This window comes from Lepidochelys olivacea (genome assembly GCF_965140295.1).
Source record: "Lepidochelys olivacea isolate rLepOli2 genome assembly, chromosome: 8".
Lineage (NCBI taxonomy): Eukaryota > Metazoa > Chordata > Testudines > Cheloniidae > Lepidochelys > Lepidochelys olivacea.
In genome coordinates, this window is record NC_140418.1 from 91,601,190 (window position 1) to 91,623,548 (window position 22,359).

General features: G+C 41.1%; 1 protein-coding gene across 10 annotated transcripts in view; it reads left to right on the forward strand.

Moving 5' to 3' along the window:
- The window catches only part of KANK4 (KN motif and ankyrin repeat domains 4), a 56,279-nt gene extending 40,276 nt beyond the window's left edge, over positions 1-16,003 (forward strand). For all 10 annotated transcript variants that reach the window (XM_084636851.1, XM_084636855.1, XM_084636852.1 and 7 more), the window contains 3 exons: positions 1,277-1,419; positions 9,355-9,555; positions 13,860-16,003. In XM_084636851.1, coding sequence (XP_084492977.1) covers positions 1,277-1,419; positions 9,355-9,555; positions 13,860-13,961 — 446 coding nt within the window. In that variant the 3' untranslated portion in view covers positions 13,962-16,003. The remainder of the gene's footprint in view (positions 1-1,276; positions 1,420-9,354; positions 9,556-13,859) is intronic.
- Positions 16,004-22,359: the final 6,356 nt, after the last annotated feature.

Consider the following 22,359-nt stretch of genomic DNA (forward strand, 5'->3'; position numbering starts at 1 on the left):
ACCAGTACGCCATACCGGACGTACTGGCTTACTTTCACCTCTGCTCAAAACACAACTCCTCTGTTAGGCCACTGATCAAGCAATGGGTCATTCCTGCCTGAATAAGAACTACTGCATCCATCTCTTAAACGTTGGCTACAAGTAATACTTACAGCTTTTCATATTTGAGTCTCTGCTTCTCTTTTTTACTTCTTCTTTGCTCAGTTTGCTTCTCCATGTTATGTACTGACTTTCCCCCCCGACCTGTGCACTCTATTTTCCCCCCTTCTACACAGGATAGTGCGGGTCTCTCTCTATTTCAGGTCTAGGCAAGAAAAATTACCCAACATATCTTCTCAGGGCCTAGTTCTGCTCTCAGCGCAGTCAGCAGAAAAGCTCCCATTAATTTCATTGGAGAAATGATCAATCTCCATATTTTCCTTTTCTATTTTTTCTGCTTGCCTTTTACTTCTCTCGCCTCTCTTTTGGTGGTCACATTTTCTGTAATTGCTATAATTAAATGATTTCTCTACTCAGCTTTTCTCCTTCTACTTCATTTGTTTCGCTGCTCTGCAATACCCCTACTTGATTATCTCTTCTCTTCCAGTGTTTCTGTTTCTACTCTTTTCTCTCTACTTTCAGGTTTCAGAGTAGCAGCTGTGTTAGTCTGTATCCGCAAAAAGAAAAGGAGTACTTGTGGCACCTTAGAGACTAACACATTTATTTGAGCATAAGCTTTCATGAGCTACAGCTCACTTCATCGGATGCTTATGCTCAAATAAATTTGTTAGTCTCTAAGGTGCCACAAGTCCTCCTTTTCTCTATTTTCAGTTTCTTTACCATTTTGGGTTCCTTCTCTCTTTCTTTCACATTCTTCCTTTCTTCCCTCCCTTTTTTCTGACCAGCTGATCTTTAGCATTTTCTCTGTGATCCACATAGTTTCCACAGCTGAGCCTTAGTGCGCGGTTTGCCTGGCTTGCATGCACCTGAAAGTGACTGCCACTGAACTCAGGGCAAAAATCAGTATCTCAAGTCGTGAGCATCAACCACTGCCTTTGCTATAGATTCAGCTTTCTAGGCCCCTCACTTTCAGATCTCAACATTAATGTGAGATCAGTTTTTTAAAAAATATTTAAAAAGAGCAGATTCCTGTGACGATGCAATTGGCCATAAATGACCTAAAATTTCTTCCAAGGTATCTGTTATCCAGCTGTAAATAGTGTATTGTGTTTTGGCTATGTCACTCAACCCTGCACTATCTGTAGATTTTCAGGACTTTTTTCCCCTTCATCTTTAGGTGTTTGTGATGTGGACCATCAAAATAAAGCTGGATATACTGCAGTGATGATCACACCACTGGCATCAGCAGAAAGTGATGAAGACATGGAGGTGGTCTTAAAGCTGTTGAAAGAAGGGAACGTAAACATACGGGCAAGTCAGGTACATAACAATCATCAACAGTCCCTGTTTGTTTGTACAAGTGAACATAGACTTGAAAAGATAATGGAGCAAACAATTAAGTAATCAATTTGCAAAGAGCTAGAAGATAAGAAGGTGATAAGTAACAGTCCGCATGGATTTATCAAGAACAAATCCAGTCAGACCAACCTAATAGCTTTCTTTGACAGGGAAACAAGCCTTGTTGATAGGGGGGAACTGGTAGATGTGGTAATCTTGACTTTAGTAAGGCTTTTGACTGTCTTGCATGACCTTCTCATAAACAAACTAGGGAAATGCAACCCAGACGGAGTTACTATACCAGGGTGACTAACTTGCACCTGAGAAGGAGCCAGAATTTACCAATGTACATTGCCAAAGAGCCACAGTAAAACTTCAGCTGCCTCCTCTCCCCCCACAGCTCCCAGCCCCTCCTGCCCACCGGCAGCCCCGCTGATCAGAGCCTCCTGCTCCCTCCCCACACCCCCCCCACCGATCACCTGTTTCATGGTGTGCAGGAGGCTCTTGGGGGGAGGGAGAGGAGCAAGGGCATGGCAGACTCAGGGGAGGGGGCGGGAAGGGGTGGAGTAAGGGCAGAGCCAGGGGTTGAGCAGTGAGCACCCTCCGGCACATTGGAAAGTTGGCGCCTGTAGCCCCAGCCCTGGAGTTGGTGCCTAGACAAGGAGCCGCATATTAACTTCGGAAGAGCCGCAGGTGGCTCCGGAGCCACAGGTTGGCTACCCCTGTACTATACGGCGGGTGCATAACTGGCTGGAAAAAAAACGTTCCCAGAAAGTAGTTATCAATGATCCACAGTCAAGCTGGAAGAACATATAGAGTGGGGTCCCGCAGGGATCAGTTCTAGGTCCAGTTCTGTTCAATGTCTTCATCAATGATTTAGATAATGGCATAGAGAGTGTACTTATAAAGTTTGTGGATGATACCAAACTGGGAAGGGTTGCAAGTGCTTTAGAGGATAGGATTAAAATTCAAAATGATCTGGACAAACTGGAGAAGTGGTCTGAAGTAAGTAGGATGAAATTCAATATGGACAAATGCAAAGTACTCCACTTAGGAAGGAACAATCAGTTGCACACTTACACAATGGGAAATGACTGCCTAGGAAGGAGTACTGCAGAAAAGGAGCTGGGAGTCATAGTGGATCACAATCTAAATATGAGTGAATAGTGTAACACCATTGCAAAAAAAGCAAACATCATTCTGGGAGGAGTATTAGCAGGACTGTTGTAAGCAAGCCACAATACATAATTCTTCTGCTCTACTCTGCGTTGATCAGGCCTCAACTGGAGTATTGTGTCCAGTTCTGGGCACCACATTTCAGGAAGGCTGTGGACAAAATGGAGAGAGTCCAGAGGAGAGCAACAAAAGTGATTGAAGTCTAGAAAATATGGCCTATGCAGGAAGATTGAAAAAATTGGGTTTGTTTACTCTGGAGAAGAGATGACAGAAAGGAGACATGATAACAGTTTTCAAGTACATAAAAGGTTGTTATAAGGAAGCAGGAGAATAACTGTTCTACTTAATCTCTGAGGATGGGACAAGAAGCAATGGTATTAAGTTGCAGGAAGGGTAGTTTAGGTTGGACACTAGGAAAAACTTCCTGTCTGGGTGGTTAAACACTGGAATAAATTGCCATCGTTGGTTATTTTTAAGAGCAGGTTAGATAAACACCTGTCAGGGATGGTCTAGATAGTACTTTGTCCTGCCATGAGTGCAGGGGACTGGACTAGATGACCTCTCAAGGTCCCTTCTAGTCTTACAATTCTATGATTCGAAGTTTTTATACAGAATATATTTGTGAACTAGATGATGCATGGAAACCATAGGGATTGGTTCCCTTCCAACCCCAAACTACAGGATTCACTTGGCAAACCCATTCACAAGCCAAACCCTGCAGGGTTCATACCACCCTAATTATAATCATACCTGTCCAATTCCTATTACTTACTCCCAGTGTGAGTTCAGATTGAATAAAGGGGTGAAAGATCTGGCTAAACAAGACAACTTTGAGATGTATTTATTGTGTAATTAATTAAGTCTCAGTGCATATGGGAACTAGCCTTAAAAAGATGTGCATTGTAGAACCTTCTAGATGCTAATTCAGCCAGAGTAACTACACATGTTTAATACTCCTCATATTTATTTCCTTCATAATTATATCCCCTTAAAGATCCTTATAGGGAGAATAAATCAAGCATTACAGCATGCTTACACCATCGGCCCTTAACCAGGGAGCGGGGCTACTCAGAAAGACCAGGGCTTTAAAAAGCCCACTCCTAAGCCACCAGAGAAGCTAGTGAACAGGGGAGTTTTGCAAGGGAGTTTACACGGGGAGTGTGAGGGAGGGGCTACATACACTTAACATTCCTTAAACTTCTTTAAACTTAAAGCCCAAAACACTCCTTGATAAAAACAAAACAACAACAAAGTAACAAGGTTCAGGAGTAAAAAGAGAATGCAGGCCGAAGTCCAGCAACAGAGTGGGGGCTACCCAGTTTATTGCACCCAATGCAGCATGTATGATTAGCTGCCCTAAGGGAAGGATAGAAGAGAGGTCCTGGAGGCCAAATTTAGGCTGCTAGATAAGAGATTGAAGTCCAGGACCTCCATGGTAGCATTCTCTGAAATGCTTTCAGTTCCACGCACAGGGCCAGTTAGACAGGCAGAACTGCAGGCTCTCAATGTGTGGATGAGATGATGGTGTAGGGAGGAGGGATTTTGATTTATTAGGAACTGGGGAATCTTTGGGGAAAGAGGGAGCCTATACAGGAAGGATGGGCTCCACTTAAGCCAAAATGGAACCAGATTGCTGGCGCTTAAAATTAAAAAGGTCGTAGAGCAGTTTTTTAAACTTAGGGCTGAGGGAAAGCTGACAGGTGTGGAGGAGCACATGGTTCAGACAGAGATATCCCTTAGGGGAGGGTCTAGAAATGGAGATTCCCTATGTCCTAATAAGGAGGAGAGGAAGGAAGATGATAAAATACAGGTAAGATCTGATGGGAAACAGTTAAAAGAAAAAAAGGCCCATTCAATTACATTACATAATGGTAAGCAGCTAAAAAGTGACAAGTTTTTAAAGTGCTTATATACCAATGCTAGAAGTCTAAATAATAAGATGGGCGAATTAGAGGGCCTCGTATTAAATGAGGATATTGAAATGAGGATATTGATATAATAGGCATCACAGAAACTTGGTGGACTGAGGATAATCAATGGGACACAGTAATACAAGGGTACAAAATATATGAGAAGGACAGAACAGGTCGTGCTGGTGGGGGAGGCACTATATGTGAAAGAAAGCGTAGAATCAAATGAAGTAAAAATCTTAAATGAACCAAACTGTACCATAGAATCTCTATGGATAGTAATTCCATGCTTGAATAATAAGAATATAGCAGTTGAGATATATTACAGACCACCTGACCAGGATGGTGATAGTGACTGTGAAATACTCAGGGTGATTAGAGCAGCTATTAAAATAAAAACTCAATAATAATGGGGGATTTCAATTATCCCCATACTGACTGGCTACGTATCACCTCAGGAAGGGAGGCAGAGATAAAGTTTCTTGACACCTTAAATGGCTGCCTCTTGGAGCAGCTAGTCCTGGAACCCACAAGAGGAAAGGAAATTCTTGATTTAGTCCTAAGTGGAGCACAGGATCAGGTCCAAGAGGTGAATATAGCTGGACCGCTTGGTAATAGTGACCATAATATAATTAAAATTTAACATCCCTGTGGCGGGGAAAACGCCACAGTGGCCCAACACTGTAGCATTTAATTTCAGAAAGGGGAACTACACAAAAACAGGAGGTTAGTTAAACAGAAATTAAAAGTTACAGCACCAGAAGTAAAATCCCTGCAATCAGCGTGGAAACTTTTTAAAGACACCATAATAGAGGCTCAACTTAAATGTATACCCCAAATTAAAAAACATAGTAAGAGAACCAAAAAAGAGCCACCATGGCTAAACAACAAAGTAAAAGAAGCAGTGAGAGGCAAAAAGGCATCCTTTAAAAAGTGGAAGTTAAATCCTAGTGAGGAAAATAGAAAGGAGCATAAACTCTGGCAAATGGAGTGTAAAAATATAATTAGGAAGGCCAAAAAAGAATTTGAAGAACAGCTAGCCAAAGACTAACAAAGTAATAGCAAAAAATGTTTTAAGAACATCAGAAGCAGGAAGCCTGCTAAACAACCAGTGGGGCCACTGATGATTGAGATGCTAAAGGAGCATTCAAGGACGATAAGGCTACTGTGGTGAAACTAAATGAATTCTTTGCATCGGTCTTCACGGTTGAGGATGTGAGGGAGATTCCCAAACCAGAACCATTCTTTTTAGGAATGAAGAACTGTCCCAGATTGAGGTGTCATTAGAGGAGGTTTTGGAACAAATTGATAAATTAAACAGCAATAAATCACCAGGACCAGATGGTATTCACCCAAGAGTTCTGAAGGAACTCAAATGTGAAACTGCAGGGCTACTAACTGTCATCTGTAACCTATCATTTAAATCAGCTTCTGTACCAAATGACTTGAGGATAGCTAATGTGACACCAATTTTTAAAAAGGGCTCCAGAGGTGACCCCGGCAATTACAGGCCTGTAAGCCTGACTTCAGCACTGGGAAAACTGGTTGAAACTATCATAAAGAACAAAATTGTCAGACACATAGATGAACATAATTTGTTGGGGAATAGTCAACATGGTTTTTGTAAAGGGCAATCATGCCTCACCAATCTACTAGAATTCTTTCGGGGGTCAACAAGCATGTGGACAAAGGAGATCCGGAGGATATAGTGTATTTAGATTTTCAGAAAGCCTTTGACAAGGTCCCTCACCAAACGCTCTTAAGCAAAGTAAGCAGTCATGGGATAAGAGGGAAAGTTCTCTCATGGATTGGTAACTGGTTAAAAGATAGGAAACAAAGGGTAGGAATAAATTGTCAGTTTTCAGAATGGAGAGAGGTAAATAATGGTGTCCCCCAGGGGTCTGTACTGGGCCCAGTCCTATTCAACATATTCATAAATTATCTGGAAAAAAGGGGTAAACAGTGAGGTGGCAAAATTTGCAGATGATACAAAACTACTCAAGATAGTTAAGTCCCAAGCAGACTGCAAAGAACTACAAAAGGATCTCACAAAACTGGGTGACTGGGCAACAAAATGGCAGCTGAAATTCAATGTTGATAAATGCAAAGTAATGCACAGTGGAAAACATAATCCCAACTATACATATAAAATGATGGGGTCTAAATTAGCTGTTACCACTCAAGAAAGAGATCTTGGAGTCATTGTGGATATTTCTCTGAAAATATCCACTCAATGTGCAGCGGCAGTCAAAAAAGTGAACAGAATGTTGGGAATCATTAAGAAAGGGATAGATAATAAGACAGAAAATATCATATTGCCGCTATATAAATCCATGGTACACCCACATCTTGAATACTGTGTGCAGATGTGGTCACCCCATCTCAAAAAAGATACATTGGACTTGGAAAAGGTTCAGAGAAGAGCAGCAAAAATTATCAGGGGTATGGAATGGCTGCTGTATGAGGAGAGATTAATAAGACTGGGACTTCTCAGCTTGGAATAGAGACGACTAAGGGGGGATATGATAGAGGTCTATACAATCGTGACTGGTGTGGAGAAAGTAAATAAGGAAGTGTAATTTACTCCTTCTCATAACACAAGAACTAGGGGCCACCAAATGAAATTAATAGGCAGCATGTTTAAAATAAACAAAAGGAAGTATTTTTTCCACACAACGCATATCAACCTGTGAAACTCCTTGCCAGAGGATGTTGTGAAGGCCAAGACTATACCAGGGTTCAAAAAAGAACTAGATAAATTCATGGAGGATAGGTCAATCAATGGCTATTAACTAGGATGAGCAGGGATGGTGTTATACCAATAAAATAAAAACCAGCAGGATCTTATTAAAGGGGATAAGACAAAATGTCACATTTATTGTGAATACAAAAAGAATCATAGTAGGCAGTCAGTTATAGCTATAAGATTTCATTCAGTTTCACATTCATTCACACGTTCATTCATACACACACACAGGTTCTGCGGCTGCTGTATAGTTACCAGTCCTAAATGTAGCTTGAGTTCATGGCTTGGGTTCGTAGCTTATGGCGGCTAACTGGCAAGAAAAGCAAGGCACAAGGAAGAGCTTTTACAAAATGGAGTGAGCATTTTAAAATGGAGTTTGGGACAAGTTAAATGTAGTTTGAGTTACAATATGGACAAGTGTAAGAAATGGCAAACAGTGTACAGAAGTTACAATGTTGAAACAGTGCAAGTTTCAGCGATTTAAGCAGCAATTGGATTGAAAGTGAAACTCAATTAGCCAGTTATGGGGTAACTGGTTTCATGAATGAATGTTGTTTCATTCATAAAACTTTGCTTATGAAGTTATATTAATAAAGTGAACAATTAAAAACAATTTCATTGATCAGTTCTACAGTGGTGTCCCTAGTCCTTCTGTCTTTTGACAGAAGCTGGGAATGGGCGTCAAGGGATGGATCACTTGACGATTACCTGTTCTGTTCATTCCTTTTGGGGCACCTGGCATTGGCCAATGTCGGAAGACAGGATACTGGACTAGACGGACCTTTGGTCTGACCCAGTATGGCCGTTCTTATGTTCATGAAATTGAGAAGCAAGATTATGTGTGTTAGTGTGCATATTATATTGAAGTTGCCAGATTAGAAAGTTAAAGCAACATATTCAGCCAAACTCTGCAATCCACTGTGACTAATTAAATCTTCTGGACTTTGCCCATCCCAATGATGCTTCTCAATCCATGCTTTTATGTACAAGTATCAATCAATTAATCAGTTGCTAATTAAAGTACTTGAAGGAAAACTCAGAGGGCCTGATCCTTCACTATACTGAGCATCTTCCACATACAGCTAAGTGCCTTCAGCTACTATTGGGCGGGAATTGAGATGCAGAACCTTGCAGGCTCAGATGCAGACATTTGCTTTTTCTGACTCCCAACTGCTTGCTAAACAATGGTTAAAATCTGAAATAAGAGTCTAAGAAATGAAAGTGAATTAAAGTAACCTAAAAAAAAAACCAGAATATGAACCACTATCAGGAGGGGCAGTGGTTCAGGGGTGAACTATCAGGACACCTCAGAATAATTATTTTTGAGACAATATCACTACACATGATTATTTAGTCATAGTTGTGTAAACTTTTCTGGGCCTGATTCTCATTTACACTAAGGTTCCTTGGCACTACTCCGTCGTGTGTTCTTTTTGCTCTGGCAGTGTAAAGGCAGTGTTAGTGTGGTTATAAATGTAATTCTAAGGACCCTCGTGTAAAGGGAAACCAGGTTCTTCTCACTTTAGGTTTCACTAGTTTACTTTGCCGTTATAGCTTTATATTTACACTGTCAATAAAAATAAAAGAAATGGCCAGTTTGGCCAGGGCCAGATGATCTAGATTGCAAGGGGGGCTTTTGACACACTACAGTGCTCAAGTCACGGTGAGAGGTCCCACTGTAATTTGCTTCCCAATTTCACACCTCTGACAAAATGGTACTGAGCAGACTATCGTGTATCACCTCTGACTGCAGGATGGAACTGGAACTGCATGTCATAAGCCCTATGCAGCTAATAGGTATTGGATAATCTCCAATAAATCTAGTGGCAGGGCATGCTTTTGGAGCATGCAGATCAGATGTGAGTTTTAGCCTTGCTGTCACAGTGAAGTTCTGAGGAGCCATGACATGTAGAAGAGTCAACTCTGAAGTTATAAATGGCCACGGATTTGTTACAGCATCTGCTGTAGGGCTACCTGTGTTCCAAGCAAGACTGCTATGCTATTTGAATGATTAGATTGTGTAAATAAGTTACATTGCCTTGATGGGTATGTCATTGTGTTTGGTCTGTGTTGCGATATTCCTAGGGAGGCCAGACAGCCTTAATATTAGGTGTCAGCCATGACAGGGGAGATATGGTGAAAGCCTTGTTGTCTTGCAAGGCTGACATAAACCAGCAGGATGATAATGGAACATCAGCACTGATGGTTGCCTGTCAGCATGGTAATGCTGAGATCGCGAAGCTTCTTCTGGCTCACCCTGCTTGTAACACTACATTAACGGACAAGGTAAGGGAAACAGGTGGTTGCAGCATGTACTGTAAAAAATATACACACTCAGTCACTGCCAGGAGGCAGTTAGTGAATATTTAAAGAAACCATATGGCTTTCTTGCCTTAGAACTGGAGCAGACACTAGACACCTCCAGGAAACCAAAGTATCTCCCTTATCAAACATGTTAATGAGTGGGCTTTGGCTCTGTGCCTTGCCTGTCTCACAAATAAAGGGGACTGGATCAGTTTAAGGATTTGGAGGATAAGTAACCCGCGTTTTAACTCAATTATCAATTCCAAGCCAAGCTGCACAATTGCACACTTAGAAGTGCAATGAAACCTGCTTTAACAGACAAGCTCCTGCCTTCATAGACCACCCCCAAATGTACTAACTACAGTTGTACTCCAGGGTCTGTAGGAGGTCAGTTCCATTAAGCAAAAAACCTTTTTTTTTCAGTTTATTGAGCATTTGCTTAAGACAGGGGTCAATATACAATATGGTGAACATGTAAGTACAATACTAATGAACTACAGCAGCATCTTGTGATGGAGTTTTGGTATATGAAAGGGTGTGTCAGAGAGAGTGAGAAAAAAAGATTCCAACTTAGGCCTTTATCTCTTTCAAATACCATAATAAGTAACACCTCGGTTGCGCGCATGCGGCTCAAGATGTTTCCTATTTTGTACATGTTCAGTATGCCTGGATGCAGCCCTTTGCATTTGTCACTGTGGGTTACAGACAACAAGCAGGTTACAAACGATAATACGTGTCCCATTGGCATTTATCAGATAATTAGAAGTGTAAAAACATCTTGAAAATAATGAGGACGATCCACTCTGGCTTAGAGTTTTATTCCAGCATTATGATGCACTGCTCAAACCACAGAAAAATATTATGTTAAGAGACCACAGCTTCGTTATAACCATATAGTTTTATGTAAAAACTTGGCACATAATCAAATGTCCGATTCTCCACTTGACAGGGCCATTGAAAGCAACTGCACCTATTAGAGTCAACTAATTGAGTGTACCCACCATTTAACTACAGAGGGTCACAACTGAAAAATGCACTTTCCTCCTCAGAATGCTGACTTGCCATTTGTAACAGCCAATGAGAGAGCCTCCCTTTTATAAAGTTCCAGTCCCCACACCACCCCAAGTCTCCTCAGTGACTTCAAATCCCTCATCAGGTGATCCACTGCTTGGTTACAAACTCACCTAGCTGAACTGGTTCCTCAGGCAGCATCTAGGTCATTGTCTTGGGCTGCATGTATTTGAATGGGAGACCATCTCAGTAAATGACCCTGGATTGTTAACCATCTGCTAGCTGCAAGAATTTCTCATGACTCCTCCTTGGAGGTCTTAGCAGAAGATGGAGGGTAAAAGGCAAAAGTGTAGGCAATCAAAATGGCACTCACAAAACAAAATTAAGTTTGTAATCTGATGTAGGAACATACAGACGTACACTAGTCCCTCACAATCTTCCATGATGCACCACAGCCAGGGACTCCCGTGTTGCACCACTTCTCCTCTCCATGCAGGGAAACTCTTTAGTCACCATGGGAGGTGCAGGCCAGGCCAGGAGCCCAGCCAACGGAGGAGAACTGGAGCTTGAGTCACCTGAACTACAACTCCCATGAGGCATCAGAGCAGCGTTTTCAAATAAAAATATTTCAGTTCTTGGCCAGAATATTTTGGTGGTCAAATTTCTGCCCAAAATGAACATTTCTCATGACAAACTCTCTACTTTTTTGCTCAGCTCTAATATTTAGGCATTGTGGCCTGATTTCCTGTGGCCCTGAATACTCACAATTCCTATTGAAGTCAATGGGTGGGTGCTGCATACCTCTGAATGATCTTCTCAGCTCCAGCAGAAAGAACCCTTGCGTCATGATCATGTCAAAGAATCACAAAGGGGAAATATTTATGCACAGCACACCTACAGACACAAAGGGGTACATTTTTTATAGAGAATAGGTCACACCTTGCTTTTTAGAGGTGAAATATTCAGCTGTGGGTTTTGAACTAACACAGTGCATTGCTGCTGCAGAGTGGTTGCAGTTCAAACTACCTGACGGGCACCTGCAGCCAAATTAGAGGTACAGATACACAGATTTCTCTTGTGGGTGCAAAAATATGGGTACAAATTTTGTAGGTGCAAGTTGCACCCATAAAAAGGAAGTCAACCTCGTTGGAAATTTTGTTCAAGATGTATTAAAACTTGTTAATAATATATAGGGTGAAACCCTGGCTCAGTTGAAGTCAATGGGAGTTTTTCCATTAATCCCTTAAATAGGCTAGCACATAGCATGCCATTTAATGTCCAGACAGCAATCACCAAGACATGAAGTGATTTGAAAAACACATCAGGGCCCAGTTCTGCCCTTTGAATACACAGATTTAAATGACTGAGAGTTGCACCAATGTATCTGAAAGGCAGAAATGAGCTCTTAGGATCTTGTCAAGAGAGAGCCTTGCAACAAAAGCCCTATCAGCGATATATATCAAATTGTCCAATTCCTCCCTTTTCACCCACTCCTAAGTTGGATAGATCATCTGGCTGGAAAGGAAACTACTGCCTTGGCAAAGACCACATTAGCACATTTAAAAATCTCATTTCAGCCTTGGGAGTATAGTCTTCAGTAGCAGCACAACATGTGAATCAGTCTCTTATTTAGTTAAGGAACATTTGAAAACCCCAGTGCATTGCTTATACATTTACAGCTTTCGGTACTGTGACAAGGACTGAACAATGTCATTTACATAAACACAATTCCATGTTTAATAGCCAGACCAATTGTAAGCTGGCAGCACACCACACTGCCAACTAACTGATGAAGTTTCAGAGGAATTATATACAGTGGCTTTAAGTGTGGAATTTCTCAGTAGTTGTATGCATTGGTTTTGTTCGTATGTAAGGAGGATGATCACGCACTGTCTCTTCAAGAACCAAATTATCCAGGATGAATTTCACAGCCTTCATTACCAGAGAGCAGCGTTGTTTCAAGATGATGCCAGAGGAGGGTGAAAGAGCAGACAGGAACATATGGGCAGGGCTAGCTATCTGAGATTAATACAGTATACTGATCTATGTATTCAATCTGCGTGGCAATAGGTAGTTTACACATACACACTCAAATGGAGACAAATACAAGCATACTCTAAATACAATTTTTCTTAATTCAGACATTATTTAATGGGGAATAGTCATTGCTGACAGCACCCAAAATTGGGCAAGATACGACCATGATGAATTCATTAGAAACAGATTAATTAGACCTAGCAAGCTGGCAAAAATGGTCTTCTGCTGATAAATCAAGTTGACCAACTTCAGGAAGGAGAGCCCAGTGTCATGACCACAAGCCGAACACCAAATGTAATGTCTTTTGTTTAATTTAAACATACACAAGTGGAGATTATAACAATCTCTCTCCACAACTCATCTTAATTTTGGGTAGTCAGCTACTGAGATAAAGCAGCTGCTCTGGTAACTAAGATTGGCAGCCTGCTAAATACTGTGATGAGAGACTATGTTCAGATTCACACACATCTCCTTACAGTTGATGCTTTTCTCAGGAAGACAGACAAAAGGGAGAAACATCTGGCATTTGAAAACTATTTTCTCCTTCCCCAGAAGCATCAGGGATGACCATGTCTGGAGATGGGACATTGGGCAGGGAGGGCCAGGGCTCTGAGGCGGCTGCCAGCATTCTCTCTCTCTCAGGTGCTCGGCTGGCTGGTTCTTGCTGACACGCTTAGGGCCTAACTTATTGTCATACGTGGGGTCAGGAAGGAATTTTCACTAGGTCAGATTGGCAGTCACCATGGTTTTATTTTTTTACCTTCTTTTGCTACATGTGGGTGTGGGTCTCTTGGCAGGATCATTTGAGTATATCTCATTGAATCATTTCTCTGTCATTGCTGGGGCCTTGAGCACTTGTCCCCTTCAGTCCTTCTCTCTGCCTGTGGCACATAATAGTCTGGTATTATTCTGTGGGCTGTAATGCTTTGCTTTCATTTTAGTTGTTGGGTTTAGTGTGTGGGTGCTGGGTGGTATTGGTGGCCTGTGATATATAGGAGGCCAAACTAGATGATCTAGTGATCCTTCTGGCTTTGGACTATATGACTCTATGAATGATTAGGCCATGTTGATGTTATGGGCAGTTTTGTCACTGTAATACATGCAACCCCTTTTCCCATTAGTAGAACTGGCACATGGCACTCTCCACATTCAACACTGACATTAACCCTTAGCTGTCCGGTAAGATTTTTATTTTAAAGATTTGCATAATAAATTCATTTTCTTTCTTTCCCATGTAGAGTGGTAATTCTGCTCTGTCTGTCGCTCTGAAATCTGCCCACATGGAAATTGCAGAGCTTCTCCAAGCCCACATAGAGCAGAGCTGGTCTTTGGCTAAATAAAGGAAATGGAAAATAGCATTTGTCGGAATGGGGAATGGATAACAAAAGGTTCATTCTTTTAACAACTCTGCTTCCAATTTAGATGGAAATTATTGTAGCTGATACTGCTGATTTCCATACTTATTGAGGGAGTGAACTATGTCAACTATTTGCATACATTCCTAATATATAATTTTCCTCATTAAGCCTGCTTTTATAGTCCTAACCTATGCATAGTGCCATAAATGACTCAAATACAGTTTCAGAAAGTTAGATTATTGTATTGCCTTTTATTAACACACTTGACCTTGATCTTAAAACTGAATTCCACTCTCTATCCCTCACAGTATAATTCTGTCACGTTGGTGAACAAAAAAAACCAAAAGCACATTAGAAAAGCAATACGTACTTTTTTGTAATTTTAGATAATGGTGTTCTTTTTAATCAACAATTTAAAATGTGTCTAATTTAACTTGCAAGTTTGCATCTTACCATTTATTATTACGCCTTCTGTATGTACTAGCTGGCAATGCTTACTCAATATATATAGCAGTAAAAACAAGTCAGGTGGATTATGTAAAAATATCAAATCCTATTTATGTGTGGTTATGTGCTCAGAAGCAAGAATTAAAATGAATGTTCTAGGAAAATATTTGGGTGTGCCAGATCCAAACACACAGACATTGTTTTTCTTGTATTCAGAATTACCATATGGCTCTCATTTTTTCTAATTAAATTTGACTTAACCAGGAACCGTGGCCCACTGGCATCTACTATATATAATTTATAGGAAGCTGAGGTACAATTGTGATGTATTAGGTTATCCAAACACAGTACAGGAGACAAATTACTTGATCATAACATAAACCTTCTCTGCAAGGATGGGTTAATACTGTCTGAAAGGTTGCATATTTAAATTCCATAGAGCCACTTCTGATGATAAAAGGTTCCACCCAGAAAGTGCTCTGTGGGCAAATATCTGTTCTTCAGTTTCCAGCATGCTAAACTTTTGGAACCCCCCAAACTGGGCAGATTTAAATCTGTGCAGTAATTTAGCTGCCAGATTTTTCCTGTGTAGTCTGAGTGACTTGCCACCATCAGAGAAGCTAGGGCTCCTCCTTGAAGTATACAGCCCTTTGGGCCCTGCTGGGAATCCAGCACCGTCTGCAGTGCATACATAAGGCAAATCTTTCCTACGTTCCAGTGGCCCAAGCATAGCAATTACAGACCACTCTGCCTTCCTCTTTCAAAGCACGTACGGTATGTCTCAGAGGCCCTTCCTCTGTGACAGGCAAAGCCAAAGGTTTCCATCCTGCAGGGTACTGAGAACGTCCTGTGAGATACTGAGCATTTTCAACTCCCACTGAATTCAGCATCTCACAGGAAATACTCAGCACCTTGCAGAATCAAGCCATAAATCCCTATCCCTGCAAACATCTTTCCATTCTCATTACCCCTTCCCCATTAAGACCAAAAATTAACAAGCCTTGATGTGAGATTTCTTCCATTGGAAGAGCTTTTCCATTGACTTCAATGGGCCTGGGATCAGGCCCTGATTGTGCACAACCATTCAAGTTGTGTGCAGCATGAAGTCAGTGAGACTGGATCCAGTAGCACTTACTACAAATAAAATGTACTGTTTTGCTAACATCCTCGTTTTTATTTCTAAACAAAACCTAATCATGATCTAACTTTTTTGGCTTAAGTGTAAGTCACATTATAGCATATTATTAAGTCTCATTTGAGTCACCCCATCCCCTTCCCTTGCATTTGCAATGCATATCAAAATAATTTCCAAGACTGACCGCGTGATCCTGTTGTCCTCATTTGAACAAAACTCTCAACGGCTTAGGTGGGAGTTTTGCTGAAGTAAGGAAAAGAGGATCCTGTCCTTTGTTCTTTTTCATTATTCAGATGTTTTCACATTGAAATCTACTGTATAATTCTCTTTATTTCTTTCATGGTTCTTAATCAGAAGCAATATGTATGGTCATCATCCCATACATTTGTCTCCCATTTTACTGTATCCGAAAATGAATTTACCTCCTTTATGTGTGAATAAAAGTCAGATTTGAATTTACCTGCATTTGTTCTTATACCTATTTTCCTTCTCCATTGGGACAGAAAATTAGATCACACATTTTACTAGTGAACTAGTTCTCTTTATGGTAAATGGGGGTGCAGTTATGGTGAAATTACCCATTGCCTCACCACACATTGCAGTCAACGAAAAGATTCTTCTTGACTCCAGTGGGAGCTGAATCAGACCCATGTTTAATACGGTACAAGGGGGCCTTTTGTGAACCCTTTGTATTTAGGTGAGTTTTAGTCTTAATTACTATAGGGAAACTGAATTACACAGGTTACAGAATACGAGGAAAAACCTCTAAGCTCTGTTACCTCCAACACATTTTGATGGGATGACAAAGTCCCTTTTTAGAGGCAAGCAGGTCTCCAGTGGATACATGATGAGAAACTTTATAAAATGATTAAACAATGCCAGGATTACTAACACAAATCCTGGAATTTGAGAGGTAATCAATACACTACACTAACTCTTCAAGTTTTAAACAAACACAAAATCAATTTAAAAAACAAGCTGAGTTGTCCAAATACCACTAGCAGTTACGCTACATGAGGCAGATCCATAGCAGCCAAAGCAAAATGAAAGGATGTTTTCAGAAGTGAAGGTTAGAGAAGTATCCTTGACTTGCAGTAGGAGCTTGTCAAAGACTGAGAAGAGTAATGAGAAAGGAACACAAAGGGCCACCAAACACAGATAAATAGGTAGCGGTATATTGTTCATTTATACAGCACTGAATGAAGTATATGAGTGCCTTGCAAGTTTATCTATCTGCCACGATCAGGCTTTAAAAAGAAAGTGCAGATAGATAAAGAAGAAAAAGCTAAATAGATTCAAAAGCAAAGTTATAAATGAACAATGGTCCTGAACCTCCATCTAAATATCTCAGAACTCTGGGAAAGTTCAAATCTGGATTGAACCTCTCACAAAAAACTACAGAAAGTGTCAGGCAGTCAAAATCTAACTAATGCTAATGTACAAATATAAGCTGGCCTACAAAATTTGGTAAATCATTTGTGTCAAACCAAGTACTTTAGTTCTTCAGTATTTGAATGGTTAAATCAAAATTCTGGAATTAATTGTCTTTTGCCATTATATCACCACAATGCTCTCCTCACTGGAATGAAGAAGGGGACTCACTGAGGTACAAGTGTACCAATAAAAGCAAAGGAATTCAGGGGGAAATCTGCCAAACTCCTTAACTCATGCTGCAGCACCTACAGGTTTCAGTACATATGCTACATAAAATCATGCATTGTTTTAGATATTTCTTCAGAACACAGGCAGTTAGAATTGTTATGGTCTCAATAGGAAACTATTAGATTTACCAAGGAGGAGAAAAAGGAATGAATCTAGTAGTCTGAGTCCATCACCAAGAGACAGGGGCTCCTCAGGCCAAAGTCAGCCCTGGTGAAAATGACAGTCATTCCACTGAAGTGACTGCAATTGCGTCAGAGCTGAATTTGGCTTGTGTATTGTAGGCTTAGATCTGACATTGATTCTAACTGTGGCCTATGTCACACTCTCAGGGAAAGTGTGCTGTGGGGAGTTCTGTGTGTCAACAGGTTGTGTGCATGGAAGGAAGCGTGCTAAGAATGAACGTGGAAGGGACTTTAAGTTCTGAGAAGGGAAACAAGTTTGGCTCTAGCTATTACACGAGAGTGTCCTCTGGGAAAATCACAGAGAAAGGGGATGTGTTTGTACTTTAATCAAGTTCAGCTCTTGAATTCTAAAGACTGATCCAAATATTTTCTGTAGCATAAATAAAGCCAGACAAGAGGGGGACTGGGGTCAGGATCATTAAAGACTAAATGCATGCTCAACAGTTATCTTCCAGCAGAGCACCATTTCCAGACACTAAAGAGTCACCTCCCAGAAGGACCTAAATCTTAATCAATAACAAGAAACAAGCTTTTGATCTCCTCACTGTTGGAGCTTACTACTCAAAGGGATGGAGTAACTACCCAGAGGCTTGCAGGCCTGGCTGATACCTGAAAGGGTACAAAGAACTGAATTATCTTTAACCTGAGATATTGCCATTAAGTATTACCCAATAACCATATTGAATAAATTATTCTGTAACAGGAGAATAAAAGAAAGGAATTTAGCTAGCAGTACTAAAAATGTATACTATAATGCTTTATTAAATTCATCCCAAGAGTATTGTCAGAAGACTCAACTTCATTGAAAGTGATGGAGTTATGTCATGTATGAATTCAGCCTATAATCATTGTGACAGCATCAAAACACAAACAATTGTGATTTATGTATTTTAGTGTTTGTGGTTAGGGTTTGTTTCTTTGTCATATTTTTTCCACTGTCCAGTTAAGGCAGAGTTAAGGTTGTTTGCATGCCCTACTTGTGCATTTCCACACCTTAACCTGTTCGAATTTATTTTAAAACGTAACTTTAACTTACTCTGTACTTCCTCAGTTTACAAAATTTGCTTCTGGGATAAACATCATGTATTCTCCCTAAATAACAGATTGTACTCTCAACCTTAACTCCATTTTAATATGTTTTTTGGTCTGGGAATTTCCTTATTTAATTTTTTTTTAAAATGTCATAGATTTAATACTGAACAAAACAACCCAAAGCGAATATTGCTGTGGGATATTTCTAATGTTTTGAAGATAGGCAGTATCAGCCTAAAATAATTTTTTAATATTTTCACTTTTAGGGCCAGGTTCTCCAGTACATTCTGTCTTACTTTACCCTTTTGGGGAGCAGTGCACAGCAACCAGTGCCTACAGGTTAATTAAGCATGGTTTACAGTTACTTTCCATACCCAGAACAGCACAGAATGTACTGGGTGTGGGGGAGAGTTGAGGAGAGAGGGAGAAACTGCGGGTGGGTGGAGGACAGGACAGTCTTTGGGGAAGGAGGCTGTGTTAGGGAAACTGGCACTAAATGATGGAAATCAGGGAAGTCGGGGGTGTGGGGGAGAAGGGGCATGAAAGTGCAGTCCCTGAAAATCTAGTGTCTCTGTGGTTTAAGGATTCCCCCTGTTCCCCTGTCTCAGCTCTCCCCAGCAGTGCATAATGAATCCAGTGCAGCAATGTCACAGGAGTCTTTCAAACACTGGTGCCCAAGCTAGCGTGCAGCGATTGAGCCATGGTAGTTGGGGCCAAGCAACCTATGAATGAAAACTTTTGACATGAGAATCTGGTCTCTCTCATGCCACTGACCTCTTACAACTGTTCCTTCCTTGGCTGAGTGGTAGCCAGATTTCGGAGCCCTGCAGGTCAGTTTCCCAGTTGGAGCAGCAATTGGTGACCCAGTCAAGAAGTATTTTCTTAGTGTAATTTGTTTATTTACAAAATGGCACCAGTCCTCTCTCCCTGAACAGCAGCAAGCACTAGCTGCCCACAGGCAGCCTCCTTTTGCAGGAATCCCAGATCAGGAACCACTGTCTTGTCCAAAGAAGGAGGTATTCTTAGCCTCACAGCCAAGCAGACTGCTTCCTTCCACAGACCACCCCAAACTTGAACTGACTACTCAGCAGGCAGTTTGGTTCCAGCAACGGAATTTGAAACCTAGGAAAAGCCTGTTAGCTCCAAAATGCCTCTCAGATTGCATGTGGTATCTCCACACTAACACTTGGCCCTGGGAGTCAACCCCACTTCTTTATGTGAAGCTGCTTTACACTGCAAAAGGGCCTAAACTGCTCCTATTGATGAGCACAAAGGAAAGTGCTTTAGTATATACTCGTTCACCTGAGCGGTTCTGTGATTGGCTTTGCATCCAGGATCCCAAATGGCGGGCCACCTCGTTCATAACAACAAACGAAGAATTACGTGAGAGCTGGTTCGTTTTGTTTCAAATTTCTGACATAAATGGGAATAAACTTTTGTGACCATTTAAAAAAAAAAGTTTTCTGCTTTTTGACCAGCTGCGGAGTTGATTTAAATGTTTTTAAACTAGAAATGTCAATGAAGAAAACAGAAACATTCAAATGCTGACAAAAGGGAAAAAAAGTTCCTCCTCTCCTCAATTTCTGACCAATTTCTGTAATTTCTGTAATACACACAGACTCTCTCTCTCTCTCACACACACACAGAGCGAGAGGAAAGGGCAGTCACAAATGCAAACCTTCTTCTTTTTGATGGCCTTGTGGGGCAGAATCTATTATAATCTCAGCGCACCCAAAACTCCAAAGCAAGGCTTGCAAAATGGCATCAGAATGGGAATATGACAATAACCATTGCTTTTTAAATGAGGTTGAAATGAAATAAATTGGTTAGTCTCTAAGGTGCCACAAGTACTCCTTTTCTTTTTGCGAATACGGACTAACACGGCTGTTACTCTGAAACCTGTTGAAATGTTTGCGAGTTGTAATAAGGTTTTAAAGGCCTTCCTGTAGACATCACCAATGTCTGGGGTTTTTCCCAGCAAAATGTAGGGTCACTCTGACAAAGATATGCCTCCCTTTGTGAGAAGAATTGTTCTATATGTTCCTGGGAAGTTGAATCTTCTCTCAGTACAATCCCAGGACAGGTCTCATCAATAGTGATGTGAGCTACAGGTCCATAACCATGAAAAAGAATCTTACGTGATATTTCAACTCTTACACGTCTCTCTTTCTTCTCCACTCTCCATCTCTTCTCCCACCACCTCTCTTCCATGGCTCTGTCCCCTTTTCTCCATCTTTCTGTGTGAAAGCTTTCCTCATACTTCTCTCTCATTCCCCATCCCACTCCATTTCTCCCTTGCTTAGGCTTTTAGACTGCCTGCCCCTCACCAGAGTATCTGGACACCTCTCTCTGCCTCTCATCTAGCTTGCCAGACCTTTCAGGGTGCAGCAGTGGCTGTGGATTGACTACATGGCCAGGGAGAAGTAATTTGTTCCCCTCTATCCTGAAACAACCCCAGCCACCTAAACCTCCCTTGTACTCGGGAGTTGGTATTTCATACCTTGGAGACTGGTTTGGACTGAGCATTTATTTCATTATTGTTCTGCAGCAGGGGAAATTCCCCCTCCCCCCACACTCTCAGGGCACAAAATTTTCCAAAAGCCCCAATGGCCTCTCATCAAGTAGCCTTTTAACAGGGCTATAGGGGTAACATTCTGCAAAAAGAACAGAGATTAACATGCAGGAGGGACCATTTAAGCATGTGGTTCCCTTTTAAAATAAACGTAGCATTTCCCTTACACAAAGACAACAGGTTTCTGAAACCATACACTTCAAGTTCTTTGGGGCCCAAATAGAAGAGATTATGTTTTGCAGCTCCTGCACTTGGATTTATTTGGGAAAGTTGCCCTAATAATAATAATAATCCTATACACTTCTAAAAACACTTGTCAGCTTCAAACTTGAATAACCTCAAGCACTTTGCAGGACCTGGCCCTTAATCTTCACAAAACCTGGTGAGGTGGGTACATAATTATTATTTCTTTCCCTTCACTGAACCATCCGGTACCACTCAAAGATCAGGATACAGAACTATATGGACCGAGGCATTCAGATACTACAATGATGAGTGCAGTATAAAAACCTATATGGAACTATCACTCTGAGTCAGCATGGCAGTTCCTGTGCTCGCCCATTAGATCTTCTCATCTCTTTCCCATTTATGGCTATTTTCTTCTTTTACAAGTCTCTGTTTTCTCTTGGGTTTCTTATTTATTTTTGTTCCTCTCTCCCTCCCCACTGACCTTTACTTTTTCCTGATTTGCACTTTAGTACCTTTAATATGCATGTTCCTGCATGTTTATTTTCATTCCTTTACCTTCTGTTTCTTCTCTTCCTTCCAACTGTTTCCTGCTCTCTCTTCCTTTCTCAGGGAGCGACAACTAAGCACCAGATGATTGATTCTCTGTTGCAGGCAGCAAGGAAATCTACAAATGGGCAGCTCTTCTCTGGGAGAACCTGGTTCAGTCACCCACCTCTGCAGGATGTGGAGAAGGGGTTTGAACTTGGGTGTCCCACGCTGCAGGAGAGTGACCTAGTCACTGGGATATTCTGGTGTGGGTCTCTCTCAATCTTTGCTGCACTTTGTATAAATAATTACATAAGCCTTGGAGCAAGGACTTGAACTTAGGTTTTCCACAGGCTAGGTGTGTGCCTTAACCACCTAGCTGGAAATCATGCCTGGGCCCAGTGACTAGTTATTGTCATTGTGACCAAATAAGCCCCTGTATTCACACCCTACACACTATTGTAATAATCTTTGTACAAAATATGCCCTTTGAGGTATCATTTGAAAAGTAATAACTTGCTGGTCAATAATATGATGGTGAAATGTATGTAGCAACCGTATATGTAAAGTGATGAACATAAGCGGAAATTAGGTTTGAAATGTGTTTACCAGACAAGCTTGGGTAAACCAGTTTCT